Below are 27,466 nucleotides of genomic sequence, written 5' to 3'. Positions count from 1 at the left end.
GGGATTCTGATATTAGCTGTAGGCGCAGCCACAAAATGGCTACCGCAGGAGGCAGAGCCAGCCAGCCACTGGCTGCCATAGCTTACCTTCACTCACACAGTGAAGATTTTTGAGCTGTGGTGGCAGCTGAAGCCAAACCAACATTTTAAAAAATCTGCACAGCCAAGCAAATGCCCCATCAGAAGCCATGCTGGGCAAAAGCCCCACCTGGCTCCACTCACTTTATAAAAACACTTGGTGCCAGGAAAGGTATCCGCGGGCACCATGGCACCCAAGCGCACCACATTGGAGACCCCTGCGCTAATCTTTGCAGTTGGACAGCAAGATTTTGCCTGATAAGTCTTTAATTCCATCTGTTTGTCTTTAAAAAGTGAGATTTCAGAAGCAACCTGCACCTTTCTTGTCTTTCCCCCAGCTGTTGGAAACCCCAGCAATTTGTGCTTCAATTACAGGAAAGGTTGCAATTACAGCAAAAGATGCTGAGAGGTGTCTCAAGCGACATGAGCAGCTACCCAGTTATTATGATCCATTCATACCAAGTGGATGGAGCATCGCTGAAGTTTCCCCATGATCCACTGCCTCATGCACCTTTCTGGTTTTAAGAAGCAAGACCTAAAAAGCTCAGAATTGTATCTTTATACTGCCTCTCATCTATTTTAATTATTGCTTTGTTTTGCTTACTGCTTTCACAGTGAAGGAAATGTGCTGGAGAACAGGCACCTTATAGCCCTTCCCTACATTTTAATTTCCTCCAATAAAATTTGCTGCTGCTTTTTTGGGTTTTCGTGCTTGGAATTGTGATTTTGGGCTGTATCAACAGAAGCATAGTGTCCAGATCACGCGAAGTGATGGTATCGCTTTACTCCGCTCTGGTGAGATCTCACCTGAGTACTGTGTTCAGTTATGGGCACCGCAATTTAAGGATGTAGACAAGCTGGAACATGTCCAGAGGAGGGCAACAAAGATGGTCTGGAGACCAAGTCCTATGAGGAAAGGTTGAAGGAGCTCGGTATGTTTACCCTGGAGAGATGACTGAGAGGTGATATGATAACCAAGTACTTGGAGGACCGTCAAATAGAGGATGGTGTGGAGTTGTTTTGTTGCCGCAGAAGATTGGACTAGAACCAATGGGTTGAAATTAAATCAAAAGAGTTTTCAGCTAAACATTAGGAAAAACTTCCTGACAGTGGAACAGTTTTCCTTGGGAGGTGGTGGGCTCTCCTTCTTTGGAGCTTTTAAAGCAGAGGCTTGAGGGCCACCTAACAGCAATGCTGATTCTGTGAATTTAGGCAGGTGGTGAGAGAGAGGGCAGGAAGGGTTGCGTCAGCGCTTGGCTCTTGTGGCCCTCTCTTACATGCCCAGAGAAATGCTGATTGCCACTTTGGTCAGGAATCGTGGAGGGCTTTATTTATTTATTTTTTTATTTTTGCCATCCTCTGGGCATGGAGTAGGAGTCTCTGGGGTTTTGGAGGGGGGGTAGTTGTGAATTTCCTGCATTGTGCAGGGGGTTGGACTAGATGACCCTGGAGGTCCCATCCAACTCTGCGATCCCATGACGTTCTAGCTGAGCTCCCACCTAAACACCACCCTCCGCGCACCGGCTTCAAACGTCAGGCATTCCCCCAAGTCAAGGTTGGCAATTCTACCCAGAAATGAGACGAACCATTGTTAACGCCAGGAGGCCGAGGGCAAAGTTATGCGGAGGACCCTCCGCAAAAGCAAAACGACACGTAGCAGGATTCGAACCGGCCGCCCCTTCCCGTGGGCGGAGACAGAGGACGCGCGGGAGAGGCGCTCCGGCAGCCTTCCTGGCCACGCCCCTTCCCACTTCCCGCCTCACCCATTGGCCTAGGACCTAGAGCGCGGCGCCACGCCACGCCTTCCCCTGTCTTCCCGCTCGGAGGTGCGGCTGTCCTTCGGCGACCGTTCATTGGTCCCTGTAAGGCCCGCCCTCACTGCGCTGCGGGCGGAGGAGGAAGGCGGCTGCGCGCGCGTTTTGTATTTTGCGCTAGTTGCGGGCAGCGAGGCCGGCGATGGCGGACGAAGCGGTGTTGGAGGAGGTGAAGGTCTTCGGGTTGGCGCCGCAAGAAGACGAGGCGGCAGCTGTGGCCGAGAAAGGTGAGCTGCAAAAGAGAGGGGGGGCGGAGAATGCGGGGGAGGGGAGTAGACCATATTACGGCCACTAGGGTCCTTTCAAGGTAGACCTCTCCCCCCCCCGCATGTTTGCTTCCAGCTCACAGCATCGTCCGTCCACAGATAGACTGCCCCTGCACGTGGGTGTTCTACATACCTGTTTCGTTTTACAAATAGGGAGATGAATCTTTAATGCTACAGTCCTACATCTTCTTTGAGAGTATGCATCCCTTGACTTGGTCAGATTTCCTTCTGAGTAATAATGCACTAATAATGAAAACAAAAGTGATGACTACAGGAGAATTGCACAGCTTTAAGGTTGACCATGAGGAAATTGAAATTGTTCAGGGCTTTCCATTCCTTGGCTCCGCCATCAACCGAAAGGGAGACTGCAGCCAAGAAATCAGAAGGCGATTGAGACCGGGAAGGGCAGCCATGAAGGAGCTAAGAAAGATTTTGAAGCGTAAGGATGTGTCACTGGCCACCGAGACTAGATTAATTCATGCCATCGTATTCCCTATTACTATGTATGGGTGTGAAAGCTGGACAGTGAAGAAAGCTGATAGGAAGAAAATAGATCCTTTGAAATGTGGTGTTGGAGGAAAGGGTTACGGATACCGTGGACTGCCAAAAAAACAAATCAGTGGGTAATAGATCAAATCAAGCCTGAACTGACCCTAGAAGCTAAAATGACTAAACTGAGGCTATTGTATTTTGGTCACGTCATGAGACGACAAGAGTCACTGGAAAAGACAGTCATGCTAGGAAAAGTTGAGGGCAGCAGGAAAAGAGGAAGACCCAACAAGAGATGGATTGACTCAATAAAGGAAGCCACAGCCTTCAATTTGCAAGATCTGAGCAAGGCTGTCAAAGTTAGGACATTTTGGAGAACTTTCATTCATAGGGTCGCCATGAGTCGGAAGCGACTTGACGGCACTTAACACACACAATAATGTACAGGATGAAGTTGTAAGTGTAGGAATTGCCTTACTGGGTTAGATCTGATCAAGTGCTCATCTGTATCTTTTTTTTATCACTTTGGCCAGACAGGTGCCTTCAGGAAGCGCACAGGTAGGGCACAAAAATGATATCCGTCCTCTATTTATTCCCACCATTTAGTATTTAAAGGTAGATTGTCTCTAAATGCGGGGGTTCTATTTTTTTTAATCATTGGTGACCCTTTGGTTGACCTCTCCTTTTCAATTATTTGTTTAATTTTATTTATATCCTGCACTTTCTTGACCAAAGTCAGGCTCAGGGTGGCTCACAGCCAAAAATAAAACAGGTTAAAATAATATACAATAACATATAAATTATGCTTAAAATCCTTATTAGTGTTAAAATTCCAGATGGTGCCCTTAAACATTAATAACAGTGACTGGGGTAAACAATCATGCAGGGAGGAGGAAAGGAAAAGAAATAAAGGGAAGGTGCCAAGAAAAACCTGAGGGGGTGAGGATAGGGGTAGGAAGGCTAGCTAGAATGGAACCATCGGTGTCCTCGACCATAGCCCTAGCAGAGCATCTCAGTCTTCCAGGCCCTATGGAATTGAGCCAGGTCCCAGAACTCAGTTGAAAGACAGTTCCACCAGGCTGGGGCCAGAGCTGAGAAGGCTCTGTCTCTGGTTGAGGACAGCCAGATGCTTCTTGGGCCAGGAACTACCAGTAAGTTGTTATCAGCTGAGTGTAGTGCTCTTTGGGGAGTGTATTGGGAGAGGCGGTCGTGCAGGTACGATGGCCTTAGGCTTATAGTTTGCCTTTATGATTCCACACTAATTGTGTGGTTGTATTTTGGAAAGTTCAGAATAGTTTGCATAATGTTATTGCAATCATCCTTACTGCAATCCTGCAAGGTAAGCCTGTGTTATCCCCATACTACTCATGGGAAAGAGAGACAAGTTCTGAATAAGTGTCCCAATCAACACCACCTGGTCAAGAATTCATAATAGCGGTGAGGCTTGTCTTGGAGGCTTTCCTGCTCTGTCATATGCTATGCTGGTTTTTAAAAAATGCAGTCTAGATTATGAAGCAATTGGAAGGCTGTAGAGAGGAAGGCAGTTAGGATGCAGATAAGTAAGTGTGGCTAGGGAATTCTGAAGATAAAGTGTTAATTATTTGAGGAACAGCAGCAATTTGGGGACATCTAAGGAGTGCTCAGTGGTATAAGAATGGGGCTGAATGAAATCCCAACCCTCTCAGCAATCCCAAATATAAAAGGGTTGCATCTGAGGATTCAGGGATGATGGGGAGGCACTTAACATATCCTTCCCTCCACTGTATGTCTTGATTACTGTGAAACACAGTGGTTCCAGAAGTCAGTGACACCAAGTAGAAGAAGAGTTGGCTTTTATATGCTGACTTTCTCTACCGCTTAAGGGAGACTCAAACCAGCTTACAATCACATTCCGCTTCCCACAACAGACACCCTGTGAGGTAGGTGGGGCTGAGAGAGCTCTAAGAGAACTGACTAGCCCAAGGTCACCGAGCTGGCTTCATGTGTGTTGGTTGGGATAATTATTGTTTTGGAGGCCACGGTTCCTCTTCTCTTATTTGAGGGTGTCATTAAGAAGTCTGTGAACGTATACAGAACATCTTTTTCTCTCTCTCAACCTTTATGTGACCATAGCCTTCTCCGCATACATTTGGATTAGGGCTTCCTTGTCAGGAGGTCTGGTTTTCAGGCCGCTTCATTTTATTCTTTGAAGTTACATCATAATATGGCTTCTGGAGGCCAAAAACAAAATAGCTGGTGCCACTAAGTTTTGGGGGAGGTGTGCAGGATAGTGGTGGCTGTGAGTATAGGTAATAAATACCACTTGGATAAGGCATTGGGGATAGATCATGATGGGTAGCCGTGTTAGTCTGTCACTAGCAGTAGAAAACAGCTAGAGTCCAGTAGCACCTGAAAGACTTAACAAAATTTCTGGCAGGGTATGAGCTTTTGTGGGCCACAGCTCTCTTCTTCAGATATAGCTAGAATGTATCTGAAGAAGAGAGCTGTGGCTCACAAAAGCTCATACCCTGCCAGAAATTTTGTTAGTCTTTCAGGTGCTACTGGACTCTTGCTCTTTTCTAAGGCATTGGGGAGGGGGTGAAGCTGCCAAAATAAACAAATAAAAAAAGCATTTGCACTGGCGGGAGTACCGGCAGGCTCTGCTTTCAGTTTCTGGTTAATGAATTCATGCTCTGTCTTCTTGGTAGTGGTGGAACTCTGCGTGTTGCATGGGCTGAAAGAGAATGAACTGGCTGATGAACTGGTTGCCTATGCAGCTGGGAAGCAAGTTTTCCTCCTGACAGTGGACTTCCTGAACACCTTTGAGCATGAAGTAAGGAGGCTCTGGGAAGGGCTGATGGCTACGAGGCCTTGGGCTCGGCAATTCGTTATTATCGAACAAGCAGCAAGTCAAGTTTAAAAAAGGGTTTGCTATTTTAGGCCAGGTTTAAAAATGGACTAAATCCAGTTTTAGGCCAGCGTTGCATATTGTCAAGGGGATAACAGTACTAAGGCCAGGAAAAGTGACAGAGCTGTGTAATCCAGTCCCCATGGCTGCTACTTGGTATTTCTAGCTGTGGCATGGAGGCCTTGCTATGTATAAACAATTTTTGACGCAAACAATTTTTTTTGCCATCAAGTCACAGCTGACCTATGGCGACCCCATGTGGGTTTCAAGGCAAGAGATGTTCAGAGGTGGTTTGCTGTTGCCAGCCTCTGCGTTGCAATTCTGGGGCTCCTTGGTGGTCTCCCATCCAAATACTAACCAGAGCTGACCCTGCTTAGCTTCCTAGATCTGATGAGATTGGACTTGTCTGGACCATCCAGGTAAGGGCAGAGCAAACCATACCATGCCCAGAAAATCCAGACCAGCCTGAGGCTGTGGCATAGCTTTGTAAACAGCTGCTGAGTGGGTTGTTTGCCCACCACCCTTCAATGACTTCAAGCTGCATCTGCAAATATACTGTGCTGTCATTGCTGTCTTTGGGCTATAGCATTCATTCATAACTGGATTTCCCTGGGTAGACCGAACAGTACAGTTGCAGATTATTGTTATAGGGCACTTTCCCATGATGCATAGATGCGGCCGTAGTCTGACACCTATCGCTGCACCATGCTGGCGCCACCTAAGGAAGAGAAATGACTAATTACTTAAATACATTCTAGTGCGGTAACAGTGTTAGTCAGTTGCATTAAAAATACAAGTCCTGTAAGCGCCTTAAAGTCGACCACATTTATTGTGGCATAAGCTTTTTGTGGGCATATGCCTTTACGGAGCCAGAGAACACAGCTGTAGCAGCTTGAGTTCGACTAGAAAAAATATGGGGGTGCGTGTGCCCTTTTGGCCTACAGAACCAACGTTTAAAATTTATTTAATTCAGAGCTTGGTTTTTGGGCCACTAATGTCCTTGGGTTTTGATGGTTTGCTATCTTTTTTTCAGGCACTTAATAAGAGACCTGCAAAATCTCACAAGAGGAAGGAGAATCGCTATTCTGGGATCAAAGACATTAACACAATTCAGGAACTGTATCCTTCATAAAGTCGCACGTGGTACACTGCAGATTCCGTTAAGCTGTTGCAGCAGAACTGACCACTGGTAAAACTTTTTTGGGAATAAGTTGTACAAATAAATGCACTGTTTTTCAAACAGTGTGTCTAGGCTTAGGTAATAAAAGGGAGGTGAAATAGGGGAGGTCAGTTTGTGGTGATTGCAAACAATATCCGCAAGTTTTGAACAATGGTTCGGAATATGTGCAGGAGTGCTGAAGAAAAGGTCTCTAAACATGGGCAGAGTACATTTCGTATCAGATTACATAATGTGATTCTGGGTCAGAAGGATTTCCAGGCTGGATTTCCAGGCTGGTTTGAGCCCTAGCAACTAAAGACATTGACCATATGAACTGCTTTTGAGTTCAGATCATTGATCCAACTAGTCCAGAACTGTTGGCATTGAATGGCAGCATCATTTCAAGGACAGGCTGAGAATTTCCCAGCCCTGCTTCCCAAAATCCTTTGAATGGAAGCTGAACCTGGAACTTTTGCACGCAGCCCTGCTAAAATGTTTCTGGTTATGAAGCGGCCTCCTGCCAGTTCAGATCAATGGTCCAACCAGTGCACTATGACTTGCAGTGCTTGTCAGTGTTTCAGGCAGAGAGAAATCTTACTCAGCACTGCTTCGTGAGATCCCTTAAACAGAGCAGAACTTGGAACCTGCAAACAACAGGTAAGTTATCAGTGCCGGTCCAGTTTCCTGTATGCTGCTAATTTTTAAAAAATAAAATCCACCTTTCTCCCAAGTAACTCCAGTACATGGCGTCTGCTTAAACTTCATGCCAAAGAGATCTGATGACAGGGTCTGCCTGCCTTTTGATTCATGTCTAGGACCTGCGCTTGGTTTCTGTTTTTAACCTTTCTGTGTTTTCTTTCATTGTTATATTTATTACTTGCCTGGGCAGTTGTTTTTGTTATATTGTTATGGCCTTTGGCCTAACTCAATAAATTTTACCTGCCTACTGCAGTTGCTTATGAGACTGCCATCCTGCTGCTTAATGAGGCAACCCCTTTTCCCTTTTGCTGCATGTGGATGATTTTCCAAGGAATGAATATTCAGGTGAATGATGGAGCTGAGACTTGAACTCGTCTGTGAGATGAGTCTAGACTCTCTAATCATGGTAGCTCTATATGTGTTTTGAGCCTTAACCCTTTTCAGTCTTGATGTCGAGGAGGAGGAAGAGAATCTTCTTGATGCCTATGCAACACCATCAAAAGTAAGTATGCGGAGTTCTGAGATTTTTCTTTGGACAAAAGAATCAGCCCTATCCTGCATCACAGAGTTGTTATGATCAACACATTTGGGGGAGTACACACAATGCACACTGTCCAGGACTCTGAAAGAAGGATGGGATCAAGACATTGTTAAACAGATGTGTATTTATCAGGGTTGGAGCGAGAGGACAAATGCTTTCTACCCTCTTGGCCGCCATGCCCCTGTGATGGAGTGAGGCTCAGCCTGGGCAAGTCAGGTGTCATGCCCTACTTTGCTGTGGCACCGCTGCTGGGCTGACTTGGTGGGTGAGCAAGACTGGGCTGGGTGACGGCTGTGCCCCTTGACCAGGTAGTTGCAGGACTTGCTTGGGCCATGATAGCCTGATAGCTTCCCTCCATCCAGTGGCAGCTCATGCTCCCCATAGCTGGCCTCTTCTCTCCCCTGGCTGGCTGGGACTGGTCTGGGGGTGGGGGAACAGGAGAGACAGGAACCCCCTCCAGGCCACTGGCCCACTGAGACTTTCCCCAGTGGCTGTAATGGTCAATCCGCCCCTGGTATGTTTGCTGTGCTGTTTCTACCTGCTTTATGGATGACACAAACTAAAGAAGTGAGCTGTGGCTCACAAAAGCTCATACCCTGCCAGAAATTTTGTGCCTTCCATGGAGATAGGTCACGATGGGTAGCTGTGTTAGTCTGTCACTAGCAGTAGAAAAGAGCAAGAGCCCAGTAGCACCTTAAAGGCTAACAAAATTACAAAAATAAAGACTAACACCTTAAAGACTAACAAAAAGACTACCAAAAATTCCCTTCAGGTATCTGAAGAAGTGAGCTGTGGCTCACGAAAGCTCATACCCTGCCAGAAATTTTGTTAGTCTTTAAGGTGCTACTCTTTTCTACTGCTTTGTGGATGTTGATCTTACCTGTAATGTAGGCTAGTATTAACCCTGTGTTGCTGATGAGGCTGAGGCAAAGGCTTATCTAAGGCCACTCTAGTTTCACTTGTCTTCTCCCCCCTGCCCAATTCTCTAATGGGCTCAGTGCATGTGGGGGATTGTCCAACATTATCCATGTTTATCATAGCTGCGGATTTCATGTTTTGCCTGCCCAGCCCTTGGTGCTGCTTGATGCATTTGGCTGATTTATTCTGGATTGTGTTTCAGGGCTCTCAGAAACGGGCTATAACCACACCGGAGAACCCCCGTCCCAAGAGGACCGTTTCCACTCGCAGCCCCCACCTGTTGTTCTCTCCTAGCAGCTTTTCACCCAGGTAGGCCTTCACTGGGCGACCAGCAGGTTTCTGATCCCTTATTTTTTTTTATCAGATTGCTTTCCTGATGAGCATCTCTTCACATGTTACGGAGCGCAGTTTGTCCGGAGTCCCCACCCTGTGTCACATGTGACTTGCAGGTTCTCCTGGATTCCTGTGTGTGGTTTGCCCAATTTGGATTGTGACTGCAGTGCGTGAGAAGGGGCGTCAGCCATTTTCCTGACCTGAGCATAGTATATCTCAGTGCAGAGAGAGAGAATGTGAGTGTTATGCATTCGTGGGAACTAAGGAGAAACCTGCAAGTCATGTGTGACTGCTACGCAGGATACAGAATGTGACAAGACTGCTGATAACCGCATCTGATACTTGGAGGCTGAAACCCCAGAATGATTCTCATGACCAGATTCATGTGCAGGAATGGTGTTTGAGTGGTTTCAGGAAACAATACATAGTGAAGGTATTCACTGTATTAAATGTATTTGAATGCAGCATGAATTTCGAATTGGTCCACCACACACTCAAATCTCCAGACCACTTTGCCGAGTGCTAAATTTGCCTGAGATCTTCTTGGTTGTGTGAATTGGGCTTAGCTTTTAGCTATTGCATTTATTAGAATACAGTCATAAATAAGAGATATGTTATAAAATGTACTTGAAGTTCAAATTTAGTATTTTATGTGGAAGAGGCTGTTTATGCCATGGACGATGGCCATTGCCTCTCTTTGGGGAATCCTGGGAACTGTAGTTATAGAGGTAGAGGAGGCTAGACATTTCCTATGAAGTGTTCTCAGCAACCTTATAGTTTCCAGGAATCCTGGCAGAGAGGGGGACATCAATGACAGTTAAACCAGTATAAAATATAAACATGTGGGATTCTTAACCTTACACTCCTTTGGTTTTTAGTTATGGCTGTCAAAACAGTTGAAAACATTTAACCACTTAATACTTGTCTTTTAACCAATTAATTAAAGACATAAATTTGCATACTCCTGAAACCTTGAGAAATGAGATATTATGGGGTGATATGAGAGCTGGCATTTTAATAAAAACTTACCACTTACTAGCTTGGTTCAATAAGGTACCAGACCACCAGTTCCCTTGACTGTAGCTTAGAACTCAAACCATGGTTTAAACTTCTAATGGTGCAGTCAACCCATGTTTTAGAGGTTCTTGTCTGCTTTCATTGTCTCTTCGCTTGTCATTTCAGTTTTTAGGAACAGTGGCTTCCGGAGGCAGAGTGGTGGCTATAACTGCAGTTGGTCTGTTCAGACATTGTGACCATCCATAGTCAATCAACACAAACTGCAAATCTGTTTCAAGCCACTGTTTCTATTCCAGTTAGCCAGCATATCGTAAACCATGGCTTCCTAAGTCAAGCATCACAGCCAACTATAGTTAAGCGTCCTTTACTGGAGTTTGGCGTGATATTTGAATTGAACCGCTATTTGAAGGAAAGGCTTTCTAGTTTTATTTTTTCCGGTGACGTATTGAGATAGGGCTCTGACCTGGATGGCCCAGACTAGCCCGATCTCGTCAAAGATCAGAAGAAGAAGAGTTGGTTTTTATAGTCTGACTTTCTCTACCATAAATTTGCTGTGACTTGACAGCAGCAAAAAAAGTGAAGCAGATCCTACTCACCGTGTACCGGTATTTGTTGTTTGTTTGGATTGTTTAAATTTAAAAATATATAATCTGGTCTGGAAACTTCTGTAACCTGCTTTTGGGTCCTTTGGGATAATAGTTGTAAACACAAATGCCTTATTTAAATAAACGAGAGCTGTCATTGATTAATCTGATGATTAAACCTTAACATTTGCAGCCCTATTCGTAATAGCATAGTTTTAATAAAGACTGAGCCAATGCTGTAAAGAATACAAAAAGCAAGAAGAGACAAGATTTCAATCCTCCCCCCCACCGCCCAAATTAATCTCTTCTTTCCACCTGGCCAGTGCTACCCCTTCTCAGAAGTACAGCTCTCGGGGCAACCGTGGAGAAGTTGTTACGTCCTTTGGCTCTGTGCAAGGCACTTCTTGGAGTGGAGACGGAGGCTCAACCGCCAGTGTAAAGTTGTTCGGTTCTGCTGAAGATGCTCTCACCAAGCGGTACAAATTCATGTTTCAAAAGCTCCTGGATATCCGGGAAGGTAACTTAAAAAAAAATGTATTGTGAAGGGGGGGAATAATTTGGGGCATGAGCCAGTGGGAATTTTCCCCACATGAACTCCACTTGCCATGAAGAAAGGGAGCTACTAGCTATGGCTGTCCATTCATTTTGGTGGGGCTCTTATATTGCATCGGCCTTGTCTTATCTCTAATGACTTGTCTTACCTCTAATTTCCTAAGGGGGTGCTGTTGCCTAACATTGCCTGGAAGATTCTGACTACAAGTCTTACTCTTCAAACATCGGCTAGATTTGATTGCTATCCCATATTGGCAGGAGAAAGGGACTTTGTATAAGCTCAGAGGTCTCATTTTTACTAATTCATATATCCCAGGACTCAGTCGGGACACCTGAGAACATTAACCTGCCTTGGGTTCTGAGATGGTCAGGGGAAAATGGGTGCGTAAATATTTTAAATAAATAAAATATATTTGAATCTGATTCCCAAGATGAACTAAGCCCTGTGGAAAGGCACGGTGTTGCTGAGGGATGGAGGCAAAGTTTATTATTATTAACTACATTTCTATCCCACCTTTCTCACTGGGACTTAAGGCAGATCACAAAGTATGAAAAGCAATTCAAGCAGGCAGCCAAGACCAACAATAAACAAAACAGTGCAGTAAAACTAGGACTACACAACTGGAAAACAATACTAAGGCATGAACAGGAATTACAGTTTACATGACTTTGCAATAAAAAAGGGGAGGTGTTTGCGGAATTTGATGTAATGATTAAAGGTTCCGGTTGTCACGATCCCCAAGTTTCCTTTCATGTTTTTTTTAAAATATTTTTAATAATACTATAGTACTCTCCTGCAAGATTGAAGAACTCGGTGAAGCACTGAAGGAACATTACCAAATAGAAGAGTTCTCCCCTTTGATTGTCCCGACGCAGGTAATCTTTCCTATTTTAAAGGTATGATCTGTAACTCTAGAGCATCATTGTTTTGAAGAGATGCGGTTCTGGCCTGTCTAGAAGCAGAGCCCCTACATTCCAGGTATGATTTCATACGCCTCAGTGGTTGGTCTCATGGTTTTGAACTCGTGTTTTCTCCCTGGCCAGGCCTACCCACCATCTCACTCTAGATCAGTGCTTCCCAAAGTGGGTGGTACCACCCCCTGGGGGGCAGTGGGTTACCTAGGGAGGCACTAAGAGGCAAGGGGGCAGCAGGGGGCGCGCTAGAGGTGGGCCCCTTCAACTATGTTGTTCACTAATTTACAATAGATCAAGCTGTGGCACCATGCTGGCAAATTTGGTGGAAACTATCAGAATTTTTTTCCAGACTTTGAAGAGCTGGTACTGCTGGATCAAGTTCATCAGTTTTCTTGAATAAATTTCAACTAAAAAGTTTTAATTTGATTTTGAATAGATGTGCAATTAATTGTTTGTTTTGAAATTTTATTCTTATCTTCTTTAGCGAGTCATGCAAACGCCTATTTTGAATAATGCTTTTTATAGGATAGAGTAGGGGGCGTTGGGGTTGAGTTTGTGGAACCAAGGGGGCGGTGGCCTGAAAAGTTTGGGAACCCCTTCTCTAGATTAATGAGGCCCATTGATGTTTGCTGTTCTTCCCATATCTTAGTTTAGCCTTCTGTTCTAGGTTTAAGAATGAAGCCACTTGATAATATCAAAACATGTTTTGTTTAAGCGTCCAATTAGGCTAAAGTCCTCTCTCCCTTTTTTTTTAATGATGCTGGAAAGGAACCAGTGACTGTTCTGGGCCAAATTGGTTGTGATTCCAACGGGAAACTGAATGCCAGGTCGGTCATCTTGGAAGGAGATCAAGAACACTCTTCGGGAGGACAAGTTGCTGTGGATGTATCAGAGCTTGCAGAATACTCTCTTTTCCCGGGACAGGTGAAGCATGCGGGTTATTCACTTATGATTTATATAGCAAATGTTCCTGCTGCCTCACCAGGGAACCTGCATGAGGCGGCTTACATAATAAAAACAAGACATTAAAAGTCATTAAAATCCAGCGTTGCAACCATAGTCACAGCACAAAAGTACCACTGAGCAGCTTAAAATAACAGTTTTGGACTAAAAGCACACTAAAATGGTGTTGAGGCCCTTTAATTAAAAAACTGGGTGGACAGAAATGTTCAGCTTGGTGCCTAAAAGAGAGCAGTGTAGGCAACTGGTGAGCCTTAATGGGGAAGGGCATTGATAAGTGAAGCGCTGCTACTGAAAAAGCCCTGCCTTTGATCGCCATTCGCCTCTGCCTCAAAAGCAGGGCTTTTGAGGTAGATCTGAACTGGTGGGTTGGACTGGATGGGGCGAGATCCAAATCACATAACATCCAGATCACAAGATGTCATCGTTACACTGTACACAGCATTGGTCAGGCCACACCTGGAGTATTGTGTGCAGTTCTGGAGGCCTCATTTCAAAAGAGAGCTTTGACTAGCCCAAGATCACCCAGCTGGCTTCGTGTGTAGGAGTGGGGAAACAAATCCAGTTCACCAGATTAGCCTCCGCTGCTCTTTAAGCAGAGGCTGGATGAACACTTGTCAGGGATGCTCTAGACTGATCCTGCATTGAGCAGGGGGTTGGACTACATGGCCCCTTCCAACTCTATGATTCTATGAGATGGTCCTTCAGGTACCCTGGCCTCAAGCCATTTAGGGCTTTAGAGATAAAAACTGGTATTGTGAATTTTTCCTGGAAAGAAATGGGCAACCAGTGCAGATCTTTCAGCACTGGATTGATAGGATCTCTGCACTCCACCTCTGACAGTAGCCTGGCTGCCACATTTTGGACTAGCTGTGGTTTCTGGATTGTTCTCAAGGGCAGCCCCACATACAGTACATTACAGTAATCTAACATGGATATAATCAGAGGGTGGATCACCATGGCCAGATCATGGTTAGGGAAACTTCAGAGCATCTTTGTCTTTCCATTGCCAAATGCTTCCATTTCTGGGATGGATTTTGGGCATTTGGGGCTGAGCTGGTTTCAGCAGAGGTTTTAAAAGTTTATTTAATCCACTTTCATCTTGCTTTTCCTCTGTCATAGGCCCTGACTTAACAATCAAATTTAACACATTTATAATAAAAGCAGTTAAACTAGAAAAGGAAAACTGTCACCAAGGAATTGATACCTGTAGCGAAAGGTAAAAAGCTGCTGAAAATCAGAAACTGCCAAAGGTGACTAAATGAAAAGGTCTTGACTGGATTCTAAAGAGTTAGCAGAGGGGAGGCACCTAGCAGTTGTGCCAGGAAAAGGCATTCCGCCATCGGAGTACCACAACCAAAAACACCCAGTTCTGTGGTAGCCAAATTGCTCAATTCTGAAGGAGGAGACATCTGGAGCAGGGCTTCAGTGGATGATCTTAAAACACAGGCGGCCTCCAGTAGAAGCAAGTGGTTCTTGAGATTATCTGGGCTTTGGAGTCAAAACTAGCACTTAGAATCATAGAGTTGGAAGGGACCACCAGGGTCATCTAGTCCAACCCCCTGCACAATGCAGGAAATTCACAACTACCTCCCCTTACACTCCCAGTGACTCCACGTCCAGAAGATGGCCAAGATGCCCTCCCTCTCATGATCTGCCTATGGTCATAGAATCAGCATTGCTGACAGATGGCCATCTAGCCTCTGCTTATTTAATCCAGAAGGAAATAGTGAATGCTAATTCACTTCAATAGTGAATGCTAATCAGAGTTGCACCCTTGAATCCACTGACTTTGATGGGCTTAGAAGGATGTGCCTCTGCTTAGTGTTGCACTTTCAAATGAATGGGTAGCCTGTGAAGCTAAATCATTGCCGGCGATACCTTTGGCGGTGATTGGCTGAGCTGCTGTCATGTCACGGGGCAGAACAGCCAGAGCTATTGATCCAGGGAAATAGATCAAGACTGGGCAGATTACAACCTGACTCAGAGAAATTACGGAAAGGGGCTTTTACACAGTTGTAGAGCAAAGGCACTGAGTGCAGCAGTTCAAGCCCTGGTATCCCAGTTAAAGGATCTTGGGTAGCAGGTACTGGGAAAGACCTTTCTCTGCCTGCGATTCTTGAGTCAGGGTTTGCTAGTTATAGGAGAGAATGTTAGACTGCTAGGTGGAACAGAGGCAGCTTAATATAAATGCAGTGTCTGTTTGTACATTTCAGTTCGTCTTTGTCCCAGTGCAGAAGTTGAATGGGAACCAAGACTTTCTTCTTCCCGGTTCTGATTAAGTCATAAGCCCAACTGTCTTCTCTCCTCTGCCTTTTACGATAAGAGGAGCCAGTGTAGCTACAGGTGATGCAAGGTAGTGTTTTCCCAAGTACTGTTTTAGCAGCAGAGAAGCAGGTGGAGAAAATGATGAAGAAATAAAATAGTGATGCTTTGATTTTTGCATCTCTCTCTTTTTCCCCCCTCCTCCAGGTTGTGGTTTTGGAAGGCACAAACAGTACCTGTGAACAACTGGTTGCATCCAAGTTGTATGAGGTGATGAAATCCACTTTCAACCGCTTTGGTTTTAATTGCTTTGTCTATGATTCTTGGCCTAAAGGCACATGGCAATCTTTTATTCTATGTATTAACCTTGTGGGAAGAGGCTAAAGCAAATAGAGAAGTCTGCTTCCAGAGAAAGCTTCTTGGGTAAAGAATGGGGATTTTGATGATAGGATTTTGGGTTTGGATACCTTGGGTCTGTTTTGCTAGCTGCAGCATTTTTCCCTATGAAAGGGCCTTTCCCCTTCTGCATTGGTTGGGGGTGGGTGGGGAGACTCTTACTAACACAGCACTTTCTGGAGCAAGGAGTTTCTCCCCCCCCCCCCAAAAAAGAAATGCAAGATGGAAAAAGGTCCTTGCATAGGGAAAAATGCTGCTGCTGTTAGCAAAACAGATCCACAGGATCCAACCTATACTGTCTTTTTTAAAAGATGTGAAATCATAGTTTTCTTTTCTTCAGGGGGTGCCGCTTCCCTTCTACAAGCCTACAAGTCCAACTGAAGGTGAGCTAGGTGCCATGCTTAATTTCTAGAGGGAGAGGTTGTGGGCTCTTTGTGGTCTGGAATGAGGGCGGGCACAGTCTGAGCAGAATGGGAGACACATGGACCGCAATAAATTATTGTGGAATTATGAATTATGGAATCTGCAAGTCATGACTCACTGACCTGGGAATCTTGAACCCCAATAGCCACTTCATCACAATTCCTGCAAAGGAAACTCTAGGACTAACAGAGGGATGGCTTCCCCCTTCCCATAACACGTCGTTCCCTTCGCTTTTGAGACCCTGCAGCCATCCATCCCTCTGTTAGTCCTAGAGTTTCCTTTGCAGGAATTGCGATGAAGTGGCTATTGGGGTTCAAGATTCCCAGGCCAGTGAAACAGCGGTAGGTATGCTGTGATTTCAGTTCAGGACATGTTCTTTATAATGTACTGATGTTGATAATAAGAATGATACCATCATTCATTAATTCTGCTAATAAACAGTGTTTTCTTTAGTCGGCCTTTCTCTGTGCTTGCCCCCAAGCCCTTTCTTTTGGTGCTCTCTGAGTATGTATCCTTGGCTATGGCCCCAGTGTCCATTAGAGGGGTGTGGAGAGTCAGTCATGAAAGCTGAGAGTTTCTTAACCCTTTCAGGACCAGAGCAGCAGATGGTCTTGGTGGCCTGCGGCCCTTACACCACTTCCGACAGCATTACCTATGACCCCTTGGCGGATCTGATTGAAGTAATCAATAAAGGCAGGCCGGACGTTTGCATTCTGGTAAGGGTGTCACTTCCCGTGATTTCCATATCCTGTGCTAAACGTCTAGCTGGTTGTGTGGGGCGGGGGGTGGGCGTGGTGTCACAATTTTCAAATACTGTTTTGACTGCTGAAGGGAAGGGGTTAGGCTTGGAGTTCTGAGGAATCAGTGATGACCGAGAAGTGGCTGTTTGGTTTGGCTAAAAGAAAACGAACATGTTGGGTCAGGCAGAAGCTGGGATGTACTTAAAGCAGAGGACATTGCCGGAACTTTGCTCTGTGACTCATTTATTGCATCTGGGTTTTTGCGGGATTTCCTGTGCTTTTTGCCTTGGACTGGAAAAAAAATGCATCCTTTCCCCCGTAACTTTTGCCACTGGTTGGGCTCTTAAAGAACCTTGATTAGCTTTTAGAAATTATGCTGCTGGTTAATTAGGGCATTATATGACCTCTGTTTCCTTCCATTGTTGCAGCTGGGACCTTTCCTTGATGCGAAACACACCCAAGTTGAGGTAAGTCAGAAGCACAAGAGATTTCCACAGATCAGAACATTCTAAGCTGCTGCCAATATGTGGGCTTGGCGGCACTTGCCCTTGGGCGGGGAGTTTATTGGCTTGTGCAACATTTTATGGGTTACGACACTAACACACACACACGTGTGTGTGTGTGTGTGTAAAGTGCTGCCAAGTCGCTGCCAACTTATGGCGACCCCTTTTGGGGTTTTCATGGCAAGAGACTAACAGAGGTGGTTTGCCAGTGCCTTCCTCTGCACAGCAACCCTGGTATGCCTTGGTGGTCTCCCATCCAAATACTAACCAGGGCTGACCCTGCTTAGCTTCTGAGGTCTGACGAGATCAGGCTAGCCTGGGCCATCCAGGTCAGTGTGTGTGTGTGTGTGTGTGTGTGTATGTATATATATATATATGTGTGTGTGTGTGTGTGTATAAATATATATATATATATATATATATATAAATAAATAAAATTTGGACTGTTCCCACCTGTCTCCGGAGGCAGTTATTTCCACACAACCTTTTTAATAGTAGGTCAGTTTGATTAAGAAGGTTATATTCCAAATTTGATGTTACCGCTCAAATGATCAGCAGTCTCGTATGCTTCCACTTAGCCGGGGCACACATGCTAGTTAGCCACACTGAGTCTAGGGGGAGAAGGCAGGATATAAATATTTTTAAATTATCATGCATGCACCCATTTCCCTTGGCACCAGCAGCCCACCAACCTGAACTGACTTTGCTTTGCCCCAACTGGAAATCGTAGGGCTTTTTTGCTTTGTTTCTTTTAGAAGTGTCAGCTCACGGCCTCGTTTGAAGATGTCTTCAAGCTGTGTATGAAGTCAGTAATAGAGAACACAAGGAGGTAAGAATGTAATTTGTCTTCTGGTGCTCTCTGGATATCTTTTTCAGAGGCCTGTTCCCTTGTTATGATCTTTGTGCTTGAATTTCTTAAAGTATAGGTCCAGGTCTTGAGGCTGCAATGGCACCATCTACCAACCTGAAAACCCTTCCCCATAATCCTGAGTTTCTAGGCAAGTTGGCCACAGCTGACTGAAAAGAGAAGAACATCAACAAAGCCCTGCTGGACCAGACCAAGGGTACATGTACCCTAGCCACAGTGGCCAGCCACAGGACTGTGGAAAGCACATGAAGAGATCATATATTATTTATTCCTGAATTTATTTATTAATACCCCTGCTGTTCTTCCCAGTGGAGACACTGTTATCCTGAGCAGGCAGTCTCCTTGAGAGTTGGGGGGAATTAATTTGGAGACTTGAGTGAGAGACTGTGTGAGAGGGGTAACCGAGATGGACAGCGTGGCAAATGCACATAAATGCATGCAAGCGCTAACTAAGGTAATAAGGAAGAGTGGGAATAGTTTTAGGAGATGGGGTGATATTTGCCAGTCCTGAAGAAGACGTCGACAAAAGCAGAGAGGAGTGGGAAACCAACCCAGTTCACCAGATTAGCGTCCGCTGCTCATGTGGAGGAGGGTGGGGGAATCAAACCCGGTTCTCCAGATTAAAGTCCACTGCTCCAAACCACCACTCTTAACCGCTACACCATGCTGGCTGGGGTGATGAGTTCTGGACTCATCCCTGCCCCCCTCCCTTCTCAAAAACAGCCACACTAACCTTCCTGCAGTCCCTGTAGTAGTGAATCTGGTAATGAGTCTTTTTTGCGTGACATTGTCCCAGCTGTGTGAGCTGAGCTGCATTAGGTGGCCCAACAGTTGGTTCTTTGCAGGTGCAGATCCTTTCTGCCCCCCACATTGACTTTACACAGATGCCCCCACCAATCTTCTATACTAACCACCGCTGCCCTTCCACCCCACAAGAGAGCAGGGCTTAGGCAACATAAGGTGGTGGATTTCAGGCTCTGTTAAAGGCATCAGCGGCAGTGATGGGTCAGACCCAGTCTGCTCTTGCATAGCTCCCATTGCTTGCAGTGGTAATCTGTGCATAAGAACATAAGAAAGGCCATGCTGGATCAGACCAAGGTCCATCAAGTCCAGCAGTCTGTTCACACAGTGGCCAAGCAGGTGCCTCTAGGAAGCCCACAAACAAAATGACTGCAGCAGCACCATCCTGCCTGTGTTCCACAGCACCTAACAGAATAGGCATGCTCCTCTGATCCTGGAGAGAATAGGTATGCATCATGACTAGTAGCCATTTTTACTAGTAGCCGTGAATAGCCGTCTCCTCCTTGAACATGTCCCCTCTTAAAGCCTTCCAAGTGGGCAGCCATCACCACATCTTGGGGCAGGGAGTTCCATAATTTAACTATGCATTGTGTAAAGGAATACTTCCTTTTATCTGTTTTGAATCTCTCACCCTCCTGCTTCAGCAGATGACCCCGCGTTCTAGTATGAGAGAGGGAGAAGAGCTTCTCCCTGCCACTCTCTCCATACCATGCATAATTTTATAGACCTCTATCATATCTCCCCTTAACCGCCCACTTTCCAAGCTAAACAACCCTAAGCATTTCAACCGCTCCTCGTAGGGCAGGAGAACTTCTCACTACATTGGGCCATAGACTAATCGGTGTGTGGAAGGGATTTTCTGCCTAAGGCACCAAAGCATCTAGGACACCACTGTACTTCTCAAAAGCATGAGAAAGCAGAGTAGGGACCTCACGGCGGCCCTGGCTGTTGCCGCCTTCTTGCTGTTTTGCTGCCAGGAACAAAGAACAAACTACTCCTCCCCCCCCCCCCGCCTTCCATGGGTTGAGTGCAAAGCGTCCCCATTCCTTTTCATCTCACGCCAGCCTCTGCTGTCCGCTAGTGTCAGGTCAGCGTCTGTCGGGCTTTTTTTCATTAACGAAGACACAATGAAGATTGTGCTAGTGCATCTGAGCGATCATTGACGTGATTCTCCTCCTGAGGGTGATTTATCATCAAAGGCAGCTCTGCAAACATTTTCAATTGGGACCAAAAAAAAAGAGCCCACATTAAAAAGAACAGAAGATACTGTTTTCTGAACAGAAGTGACGACTGTTTGTGCGAGGGAGAAATATAGCTCTGTTCCTCAGTGGTTCTCAAAATATTGGGACAGTCCTCCTTTAGGTAATATGAGGCAGGAAGGGAAATGTGAGGTTCTGGGGATGGAGAGGATTCTGAGTGAGGTGATATATAATGGCTAAGAGACTGAGTTTTGCATGATACAAAGCTGCCTGATACTGGGGTGGATCCAGCTGCTGTGCTCAGCAAAGTTGGAGGAAGACTTCTTAGGCTAGAGGAAGGCTTCAACCTTCGCTGAGCAGAGTGGTTGGATCAGTCTCAACGAATGACTCTTAGAATCATAGAGTTGGAAGGGGCCATACAGGCCATCTAGTCCAACCCCCTGCTCAATGCAGGATCAGCCTAGGGCACCCCTGATAAGTGCTTGTCCAGCCTCTGCTTAAAAACTGCCAGTGAGGGGGAGCTCACCACCTCCCTAGGAAGCTGATTCCACTGTCGAACAACTCTTACTTTAAAAAACCCTTTTCCTAATATCCAGCTCTTCTATCCCTGTACTTTCTATTCTTGGTAGGCAGCCACTCTCCTGGGTCTCAGATCTTTCCTGACGGTTGCTGTCCAAGATCCTCTTACTGGAGGTACCCAGGATTGAACTTGTGACCTGCATGCAGAGAAAGTGCTCTACCACTGAGCCGCATCCTTTCCTTGAAGCTGCCTTTATATTGAGTCAGGCCTGAGGTCCATCCAGCTCTGTGTTCGTTAGTCAGATTGGCAATATCTCATCAGGCACAGCTGTTCCTCCTGAGCATTAGAACATCTCTGGTTCAAGTCTTGCCTCTACCATGAACTTGGTCATTAAGCCTCTCCCTCTCTCCCCCTCTCCCTTCCTCTTGCACATATCTTTGCAACTTAGGGTGGGGATGTTCCATTGACTGAAATAACGGGGCTGTTGTAAAGACCGCAGTTCTCCTGGAGCATTCCATTCCCATGTCAAATTCAGTGCTAGCAAATGTCTTTTCTCTCCCACCTGTCCCCCAATAGTGCCGGCTCACGCCTTGTCTTCGTCCCTTCCCTGAGAGACGTGCACCATGACTGCATCTACCCACAGCCGCCTTTCAGCTGTTGCGAGCTGTCGAAAGAGGACAAGCAGGTATTTCCCATCGTTGAAGGAATCTGGCCTAGTATGTTATAGGTAGGAGGAGCCCCCCCCATGGGGAGTCTTTAGTTGCACTCCTGCCAAGTCAGTGGCTTTCAAGCTGAGCTTCCTTGGGACTCTGGGATTCCTGAGATACTTATCAGGGGGTTCCTCACTGAAGGTGTGGAATGGCAGACAAGCTCTCTGGTGATCACCGTGTGTGGTATTCCGCTTCGTGCCTTGCAGCTGTGGTGAAGCGTTTGGGTGTGTCTTGTGGGGAGGCAGCAAGGCCAAACAGGCCCAGCTAGTTCTCTGTGTGATTAGAGTGTGGCACCCAAGGACGTACTTCCCCATCCCACAATCCTTTGCAAAACGCAAAGGGTTCCGCAGTGTGCAAATGAGATTCTCAATACTGGAATCTATACGTATAGGGTCACTGAGCGTTAAAATAAGTGCCATCCTACGCAGAGTTGCACCCTTCTAAGTACACTGAAGTAAATGGGTTAGAAGAGAGTAATTCTTCTTAGAGATCGTACTATCTTGAGCATTTTGGCTGGGTCATGACCGGGGGGTGGAATTCAGGGCGGGCCTGGGCAGGCCCGGCCTACGTAGTTGTTATCATCTTGAGATCCCATTTACCCTTGTGTTTTGGCTTCTCGGTATTTAACCTTTTGCTTGTGTTCAGTTAACATAAAATAACTGAAGTACTTAAAACGTTTTTCAAACTTTTACTTTATTTTAAATTGTATACACACTATTATACAATGTGGTGTAGTAGTTAAGAGCGGTGGTTTGGAGCAGTGGACTCTGGTCTGGAGAACCGGGTTTGGTTCCCCACTCCTCCACATGAGCGACAGAGGTTAATCTGGTAAACTGTTTCCCCACTCCTACATATGAAGCCAGCTGGGTGACCTTGGGCTAGTCACTGCTCTCAGCCTTACCTACTTCACAGGGTGTCTGTTGTAGGGAGCGGAAGGTGATTGTAAGCCAATCTGAGTCTTCCTTAAGTGATAAAGAAAGTCGGCATACAAAAATCAACTCTTTTTCTTCTAAATAGACTGCAGTGTTCCTGGCTCTGTGCAAAGTTTTAGTTTGGGTTTATTTTATGCTTGTGGTGCATCGTACCAAACTGTATCATCATAGACAGAGAGTGGTAGGCTCAATATCATCTGTGGGGGCTTACCACCAGCTTCTCCCTGTTCCTTATGATCCTATGAGTGACATCTCTCCTGGTTCAAGGCCAGAAATAAATCTTGCCTGGCTTAAAAATGACTCTGGGCAACTGTGGCCATTGATATACTCATCCCTGACTGAAGGAAAGTTTGTTTGCTTTATTTATAATCCACCTTCTCACTGAGACTCAAGACAGATCACGCAATTAAAGACAATACAGTAAGAACAGTGTAATAGTATAGCCAACCATGCAATAAAACTGGATTACAAAATGAGAGAACAGAACACCAAAAACACAGTCTGTTACAGTCAATAAAGCAGGACTATAAAACCAAAGAACAATGTCAGTCATGCTTCTTTGGGGAGAATTTCAGAGAACCAAGGGTGAAGTCACATCAGTGAGCCATGTCTCTCCCCCTTCCCAGCGAGGAATCATATTTGGCCTTTTTGAGGCTCCCTCTCACTTCCTTTGCTTGTGTAGCACCCAGTTCATACATTTTTCAAGCAAGGGATTTCTTAGGCCTCACTTGTGACATTGTTCATAATGCACTAGATTTAATTGAACACCATTAAGGAGCATTACTGCCTTGGAGTGCCAGCAGGAGCAGCCACTGGTTTGTATGTTGTCTGATAACAGGAAGGTCAGCTGTGCTTTGCGCTGTAATAGGCCCAGCGTATGTGTAAAGAACTGTCAAGTCACAGCCGACAGATGGCAGCTCAGTAGGATTTTCAAAGCAAGAGGCTAACAGAGGTGGTTTGCCATTGCCTTCCTCTGCATAGCGACCCTGGTATTCCTTGGTGGTCTCCCATCCAAGTGCTGACCCTGCTTAGCTTCTGAGATTTGACGAGACCAGGCTAGCCTGGGCCATTCAGGCAGCAGGGGCTTTCCTATTATTTCTGGTGGGAATTTGAGGCACTGTAATAAAAAAATCTTCCTAGCTTTGAGTGCCCAGTCAACACCATGGTTGAGCTATCTTTTCCCACAGGCAGCGGGGAGTCTGTAGAATCATAGAGTTGGAAGGAGCCATACAGGCCATCTAGTTCAACCTCCTGCTTAATGCAGGATCAGCTAGAGCAAAGCTTCATAAACTGTGGGTCGCGACCCCATATGGGGTCACGTAACTGAATGTGGGGGTCGCGAAAAATTTGGCAACAGTAAAAGGTTTCTTTATGATTTATTATTAGTAAATGTTTGATTTGTATGCCTATTTTATATACCTATATACCCAGGGTCGCATAAAAATTTCTTGGGCGGAAAGGGGTTGCAAGTGGAAAAAGTTTAAGAAGCCCTAGCCTGGAGCATCCCTGACAAATGCTTGTCCAGCCTCTGCCTAAAGGCTGCCAGTGAGGGGAGCTCACCACCTCCCTAGGTAGCTAATTCCACTGTCGAACAACCCTTACGGTAAAAAAAAGTTTTTCCTAATATCCAGCCAGTAGATTCCTTTGAAATGTGGTGTTGGAAGAGAGTGTTACGGATACCCTGGCCCGCCAAAAAACAAACAAATCAGCAGTGGGTTTTAGATCAAATCAAGCCTGAACTGACCCTAGAAGCTAAAATGACTAAACTGAGGCTGTCGTACTTTGGACATATTATGAGATGATGAGTCACTGGAAAAGACAATCATGCTAGGAAAAGTTGAAGGCAGCAGGAAAAGAGGAAAACCCAACAAGAGATGGATTGACTCTATAAAGGAAGCCACTGCCCTCAATTTACAAGATCTGAGCAAAATCTGTTAAGGATGGAACACTTTGGAGGACATTGATTCATAGGGTCGCCATGAGTCGGAAACAACTTGACGGCATTTAACACACACACCTTTCTTCCCGCAATTTAAACCTATTATTGCGAGTCCTATCTGCTGCCAACAGGAACAGCTCCCTGCCCTCCTCTGTCTGGCACCAGTTCAGACTGATGGACTTTGTTTAGTGAGCAAGGAGCTCTTCAAAGTGTTTTGCAACCAAAGCACACCTTGGAGAATAACAGAATTTGCCTGACAGGTACACCAAAGCACGGTGGGGCACAGATTGTGGGTCCTGGTTTGGTGTGCTCTATTTCTTTCTTTAAAGCATTTATACTCTGCCAGTCTCCAAATGTTTTCAAGACGTTCTTGAGCAAGGGTGCCAAAACCAGCACCCATAAAATCCAAACAGCGTGCAGAGTAAATTTTTCCACCCATAAAACACTAATATGATTAAAAACACGCACCAGGCATTGCAAATTCAAGCCATTTATGAGTCCTCCAGGAGCCAGGGGTTAGTAACCTTTTATAATGAAACTAACTAGCCAAGCTGTGTCAAAATCCAGAACAAAAGATCAGCCGGTGTAAGAGACCCTATTTGCATAACTGAAAATGTACAACTTCACATTACTTGACAGTGCTTCTGCAGCCCAAAATCTGGTTGTTGCAAGTCCTTTATTAAGAAGAGGTTCACATGAGGTCTCACAATAAGTAATAAATCTACTCAGGAGCGCCCTGAGCAATTGTTTCAGGACGTTGCGGATGGTTGACACTTGGACTAGTGGCGGCTGTTTCTCCTCTCTCATTTCTCTTTCTATAAAGTGTTTCCAAGGAGCCCTTTGATCCCATAAAGATCTTTTGCCTGCCATTTACTTCACATAAAGAGACATATTTATTTGATTCCATACAGAGCCACATTTAGCTGTAGGTTGCAGATCCTTGTCATAGAGGGTAAAAGGGAGTAACATACCTCCCTTGGAAAACCAACCGCCTTCTCTCCTCCCCACAACAACCCATTCCGTAAAGCTGGCCCCACTACTGAGAAGGCCTGGGTCCTGCTGGCAACCCTCAGAGCAAGTTGTTTAGCCTGGAGAGGAGACGACTAAGAGGGGATATGATAACCATCTTCAAGTATTTGGAGGACTGTCATATAGAGGATGGTGCTGAGTGGCTTTCTGTTGCCTCAGAAGGCCGGACCAGAACCAGCGGATTGAAATTAAATCAAAAGAGTTTCTGGCTAACATTAGGAAGAACTTTCTAACAGAGCAGTTCCTCAGTGGAACAGGCTTCCTCGGGAGGTGGTGGGCTCTCCTTCACTAGAGGTTTTTAAGCAGAGGCTAGGTGGCCATCTGTCAGCAATGCTGATTTTACGACCTTAGGCAGATCACGAGAGGGAGGGCAGGGAGGTTTGCAACAGTGTTTGGCTCTTGGGGTCCTTTCTTGCATGCCCAGGGTAGTGCTGATTGCCACTTTTGGGTCAGGAAGCAGTTTTCCTCCAGGCCATATTGGCCAGAGATCCTAAAGGTGGATGTTGTTGTTTTTTTGCCATCTTTTGGGCGTGGAGTAGGGGGTCACTGGGGGTGTGGTGGGGGGAGGTAGTTGTGCGTTTCCTGCACTGTGCAGGGGGTTAGACTATATGACCGTGGTGGTCCCTTCCAACTCTATGTTCAGGTAAATGTAGTTGGTATGTAGCATGTAGAAATTAAGTACATGAAGCTGTGTTATACTGAATCACACCATCGGTCCCATCAAGGTCAGTATTGTTTACTCAGACTGGCCTCAGTTCTCTTTATTTCATTTCAGTAAAAAATGCAAACAAGAATACAAAATAGAAAATGAAAAAATACATAGAAAAATGGAAAACAATAACATACATATACCTGTGAAAAAAACAAGAAAATAAGATCTGCATGACCATATAGAAATTTGTTAACTGCAATAATTTTCCTTAATAATAAACTATTCTAGCATCTTAATTATAGGTGCTCTTGATTTTACTTGCTCCAACCATATTAAGTTATATTTATGCAATATTTTATGAAACATCCAACTATTCTGGTTTCTTGATAATATATAGTCTTAATTTTTGCTTGCTCATGAATTCACTATAATATTGATGCTTTTGCAGTTACATAATAAAGCTTGCCATCACTGAATATTCAACTAATCTTAACACTGCTGCTACCTTATTATTATTTTTTGAATTAATTTCTATTGTTTACTTCCCTAATCTGGACTAAGATCCAACCATATTCAATTTTATTTATACAGCATTTTATGAAACATATGAGCAATACAATTTCCAGGTCTTTTGGAACTCTTCATTGGGTCTTTTATTCATTTGATTTGTCAACTTTGCCATCACTGCATATTCTGCCAATTTATCTTTCCATTGTTCTCAGACTGGCCATGGTTCTCCAGGGCCTGTCTTTCATATCACCTGCTGCCTTGGTCTTTTTAATTGGAGATTCTGGGGGTTTTTGAACCTGGGACTTTGTGCATGCTCAACAGAGGCTCTTCCACTGAGCCACAGCCCCACCACATTCCCGTAAGGAGCGATGGCCCTTCAGAGCTTGCTGGATTCTCAGGCGGGCAGTCATTTTTGCCGTGGCATCTGTTGGCTTTGCTAGTAGCTGTATATACTTGTCAGCTGGCCTCAACTGGTCAAACAGACAGATACTTGGTGACCAGATGCGATTCCTCAGTGCTCTTTCCTTCCTAAAGGAGAGGTCTCCCCACCCACCCCCTCTCTCACCCCACTATACTTTAGTTGCCTATCATTTGGGAGAAAGGAAAGTGAAACGGTGTGGCTAGAGAAGAAGGCGAGGCAGTAAATAAGGCTAGGTAATCTTTTTAAATCCTCCTCTGAGGCAGGAATAAACAAGGTGACTCAGGTTTTGCCTTTCTGTCTCATATTTTTGCTAAAGAATTATTGGGAAACCAGACCTCATTTCCTGT

General features: G+C 45.3%; 1 protein-coding gene across 1 annotated transcript in view; it reads left to right on the top strand.

The window, feature by feature from the left end:
• Nucleotides 1-2,033: 2,033 nt before the first annotated feature.
• POLA2 (DNA polymerase alpha 2, accessory subunit) overlaps nucleotides 2,034-27,466 on the top strand; it is a 44,249-nt gene continuing 18,816 nt past the window's right edge. Inside the window, exons 1-14 of the mRNA XM_056852859.1 lie at nucleotides 2,034-2,118; nucleotides 5,334-5,458; nucleotides 6,567-6,652; nucleotides 7,836-7,893; nucleotides 9,053-9,159; nucleotides 11,108-11,301; nucleotides 12,124-12,212; nucleotides 13,020-13,175; nucleotides 15,684-15,746; nucleotides 16,213-16,255; nucleotides 16,887-17,011; nucleotides 17,464-17,502; nucleotides 18,294-18,367; nucleotides 21,503-21,611. Of these exons, the coding sequence (XP_056708837.1) occupies nucleotides 2,034-2,118; nucleotides 5,334-5,458; nucleotides 6,567-6,652; nucleotides 7,836-7,893; nucleotides 9,053-9,159; nucleotides 11,108-11,301; nucleotides 12,124-12,212; nucleotides 13,020-13,175; nucleotides 15,684-15,746; nucleotides 16,213-16,255; nucleotides 16,887-17,011; nucleotides 17,464-17,502; nucleotides 18,294-18,367; nucleotides 21,503-21,611 (1,353 nt within the window). The remainder of the gene's footprint in view (nucleotides 2,119-5,333; nucleotides 5,459-6,566; nucleotides 6,653-7,835; nucleotides 7,894-9,052; nucleotides 9,160-11,107; nucleotides 11,302-12,123; nucleotides 12,213-13,019; nucleotides 13,176-15,683; nucleotides 15,747-16,212; nucleotides 16,256-16,886; nucleotides 17,012-17,463; nucleotides 17,503-18,293; nucleotides 18,368-21,502; nucleotides 21,612-27,466) is intronic.

This window comes from Euleptes europaea, chromosome 7, assembly GCF_029931775.1.
Source record: "Euleptes europaea isolate rEulEur1 chromosome 7, rEulEur1.hap1, whole genome shotgun sequence".
Lineage (NCBI taxonomy): Eukaryota > Metazoa > Chordata > Lepidosauria > Squamata > Sphaerodactylidae > Euleptes > Euleptes europaea.
Note: the sequence above shows the minus strand (reverse complement) of the source record. Positions and strands in the feature narration are given on the sequence as shown.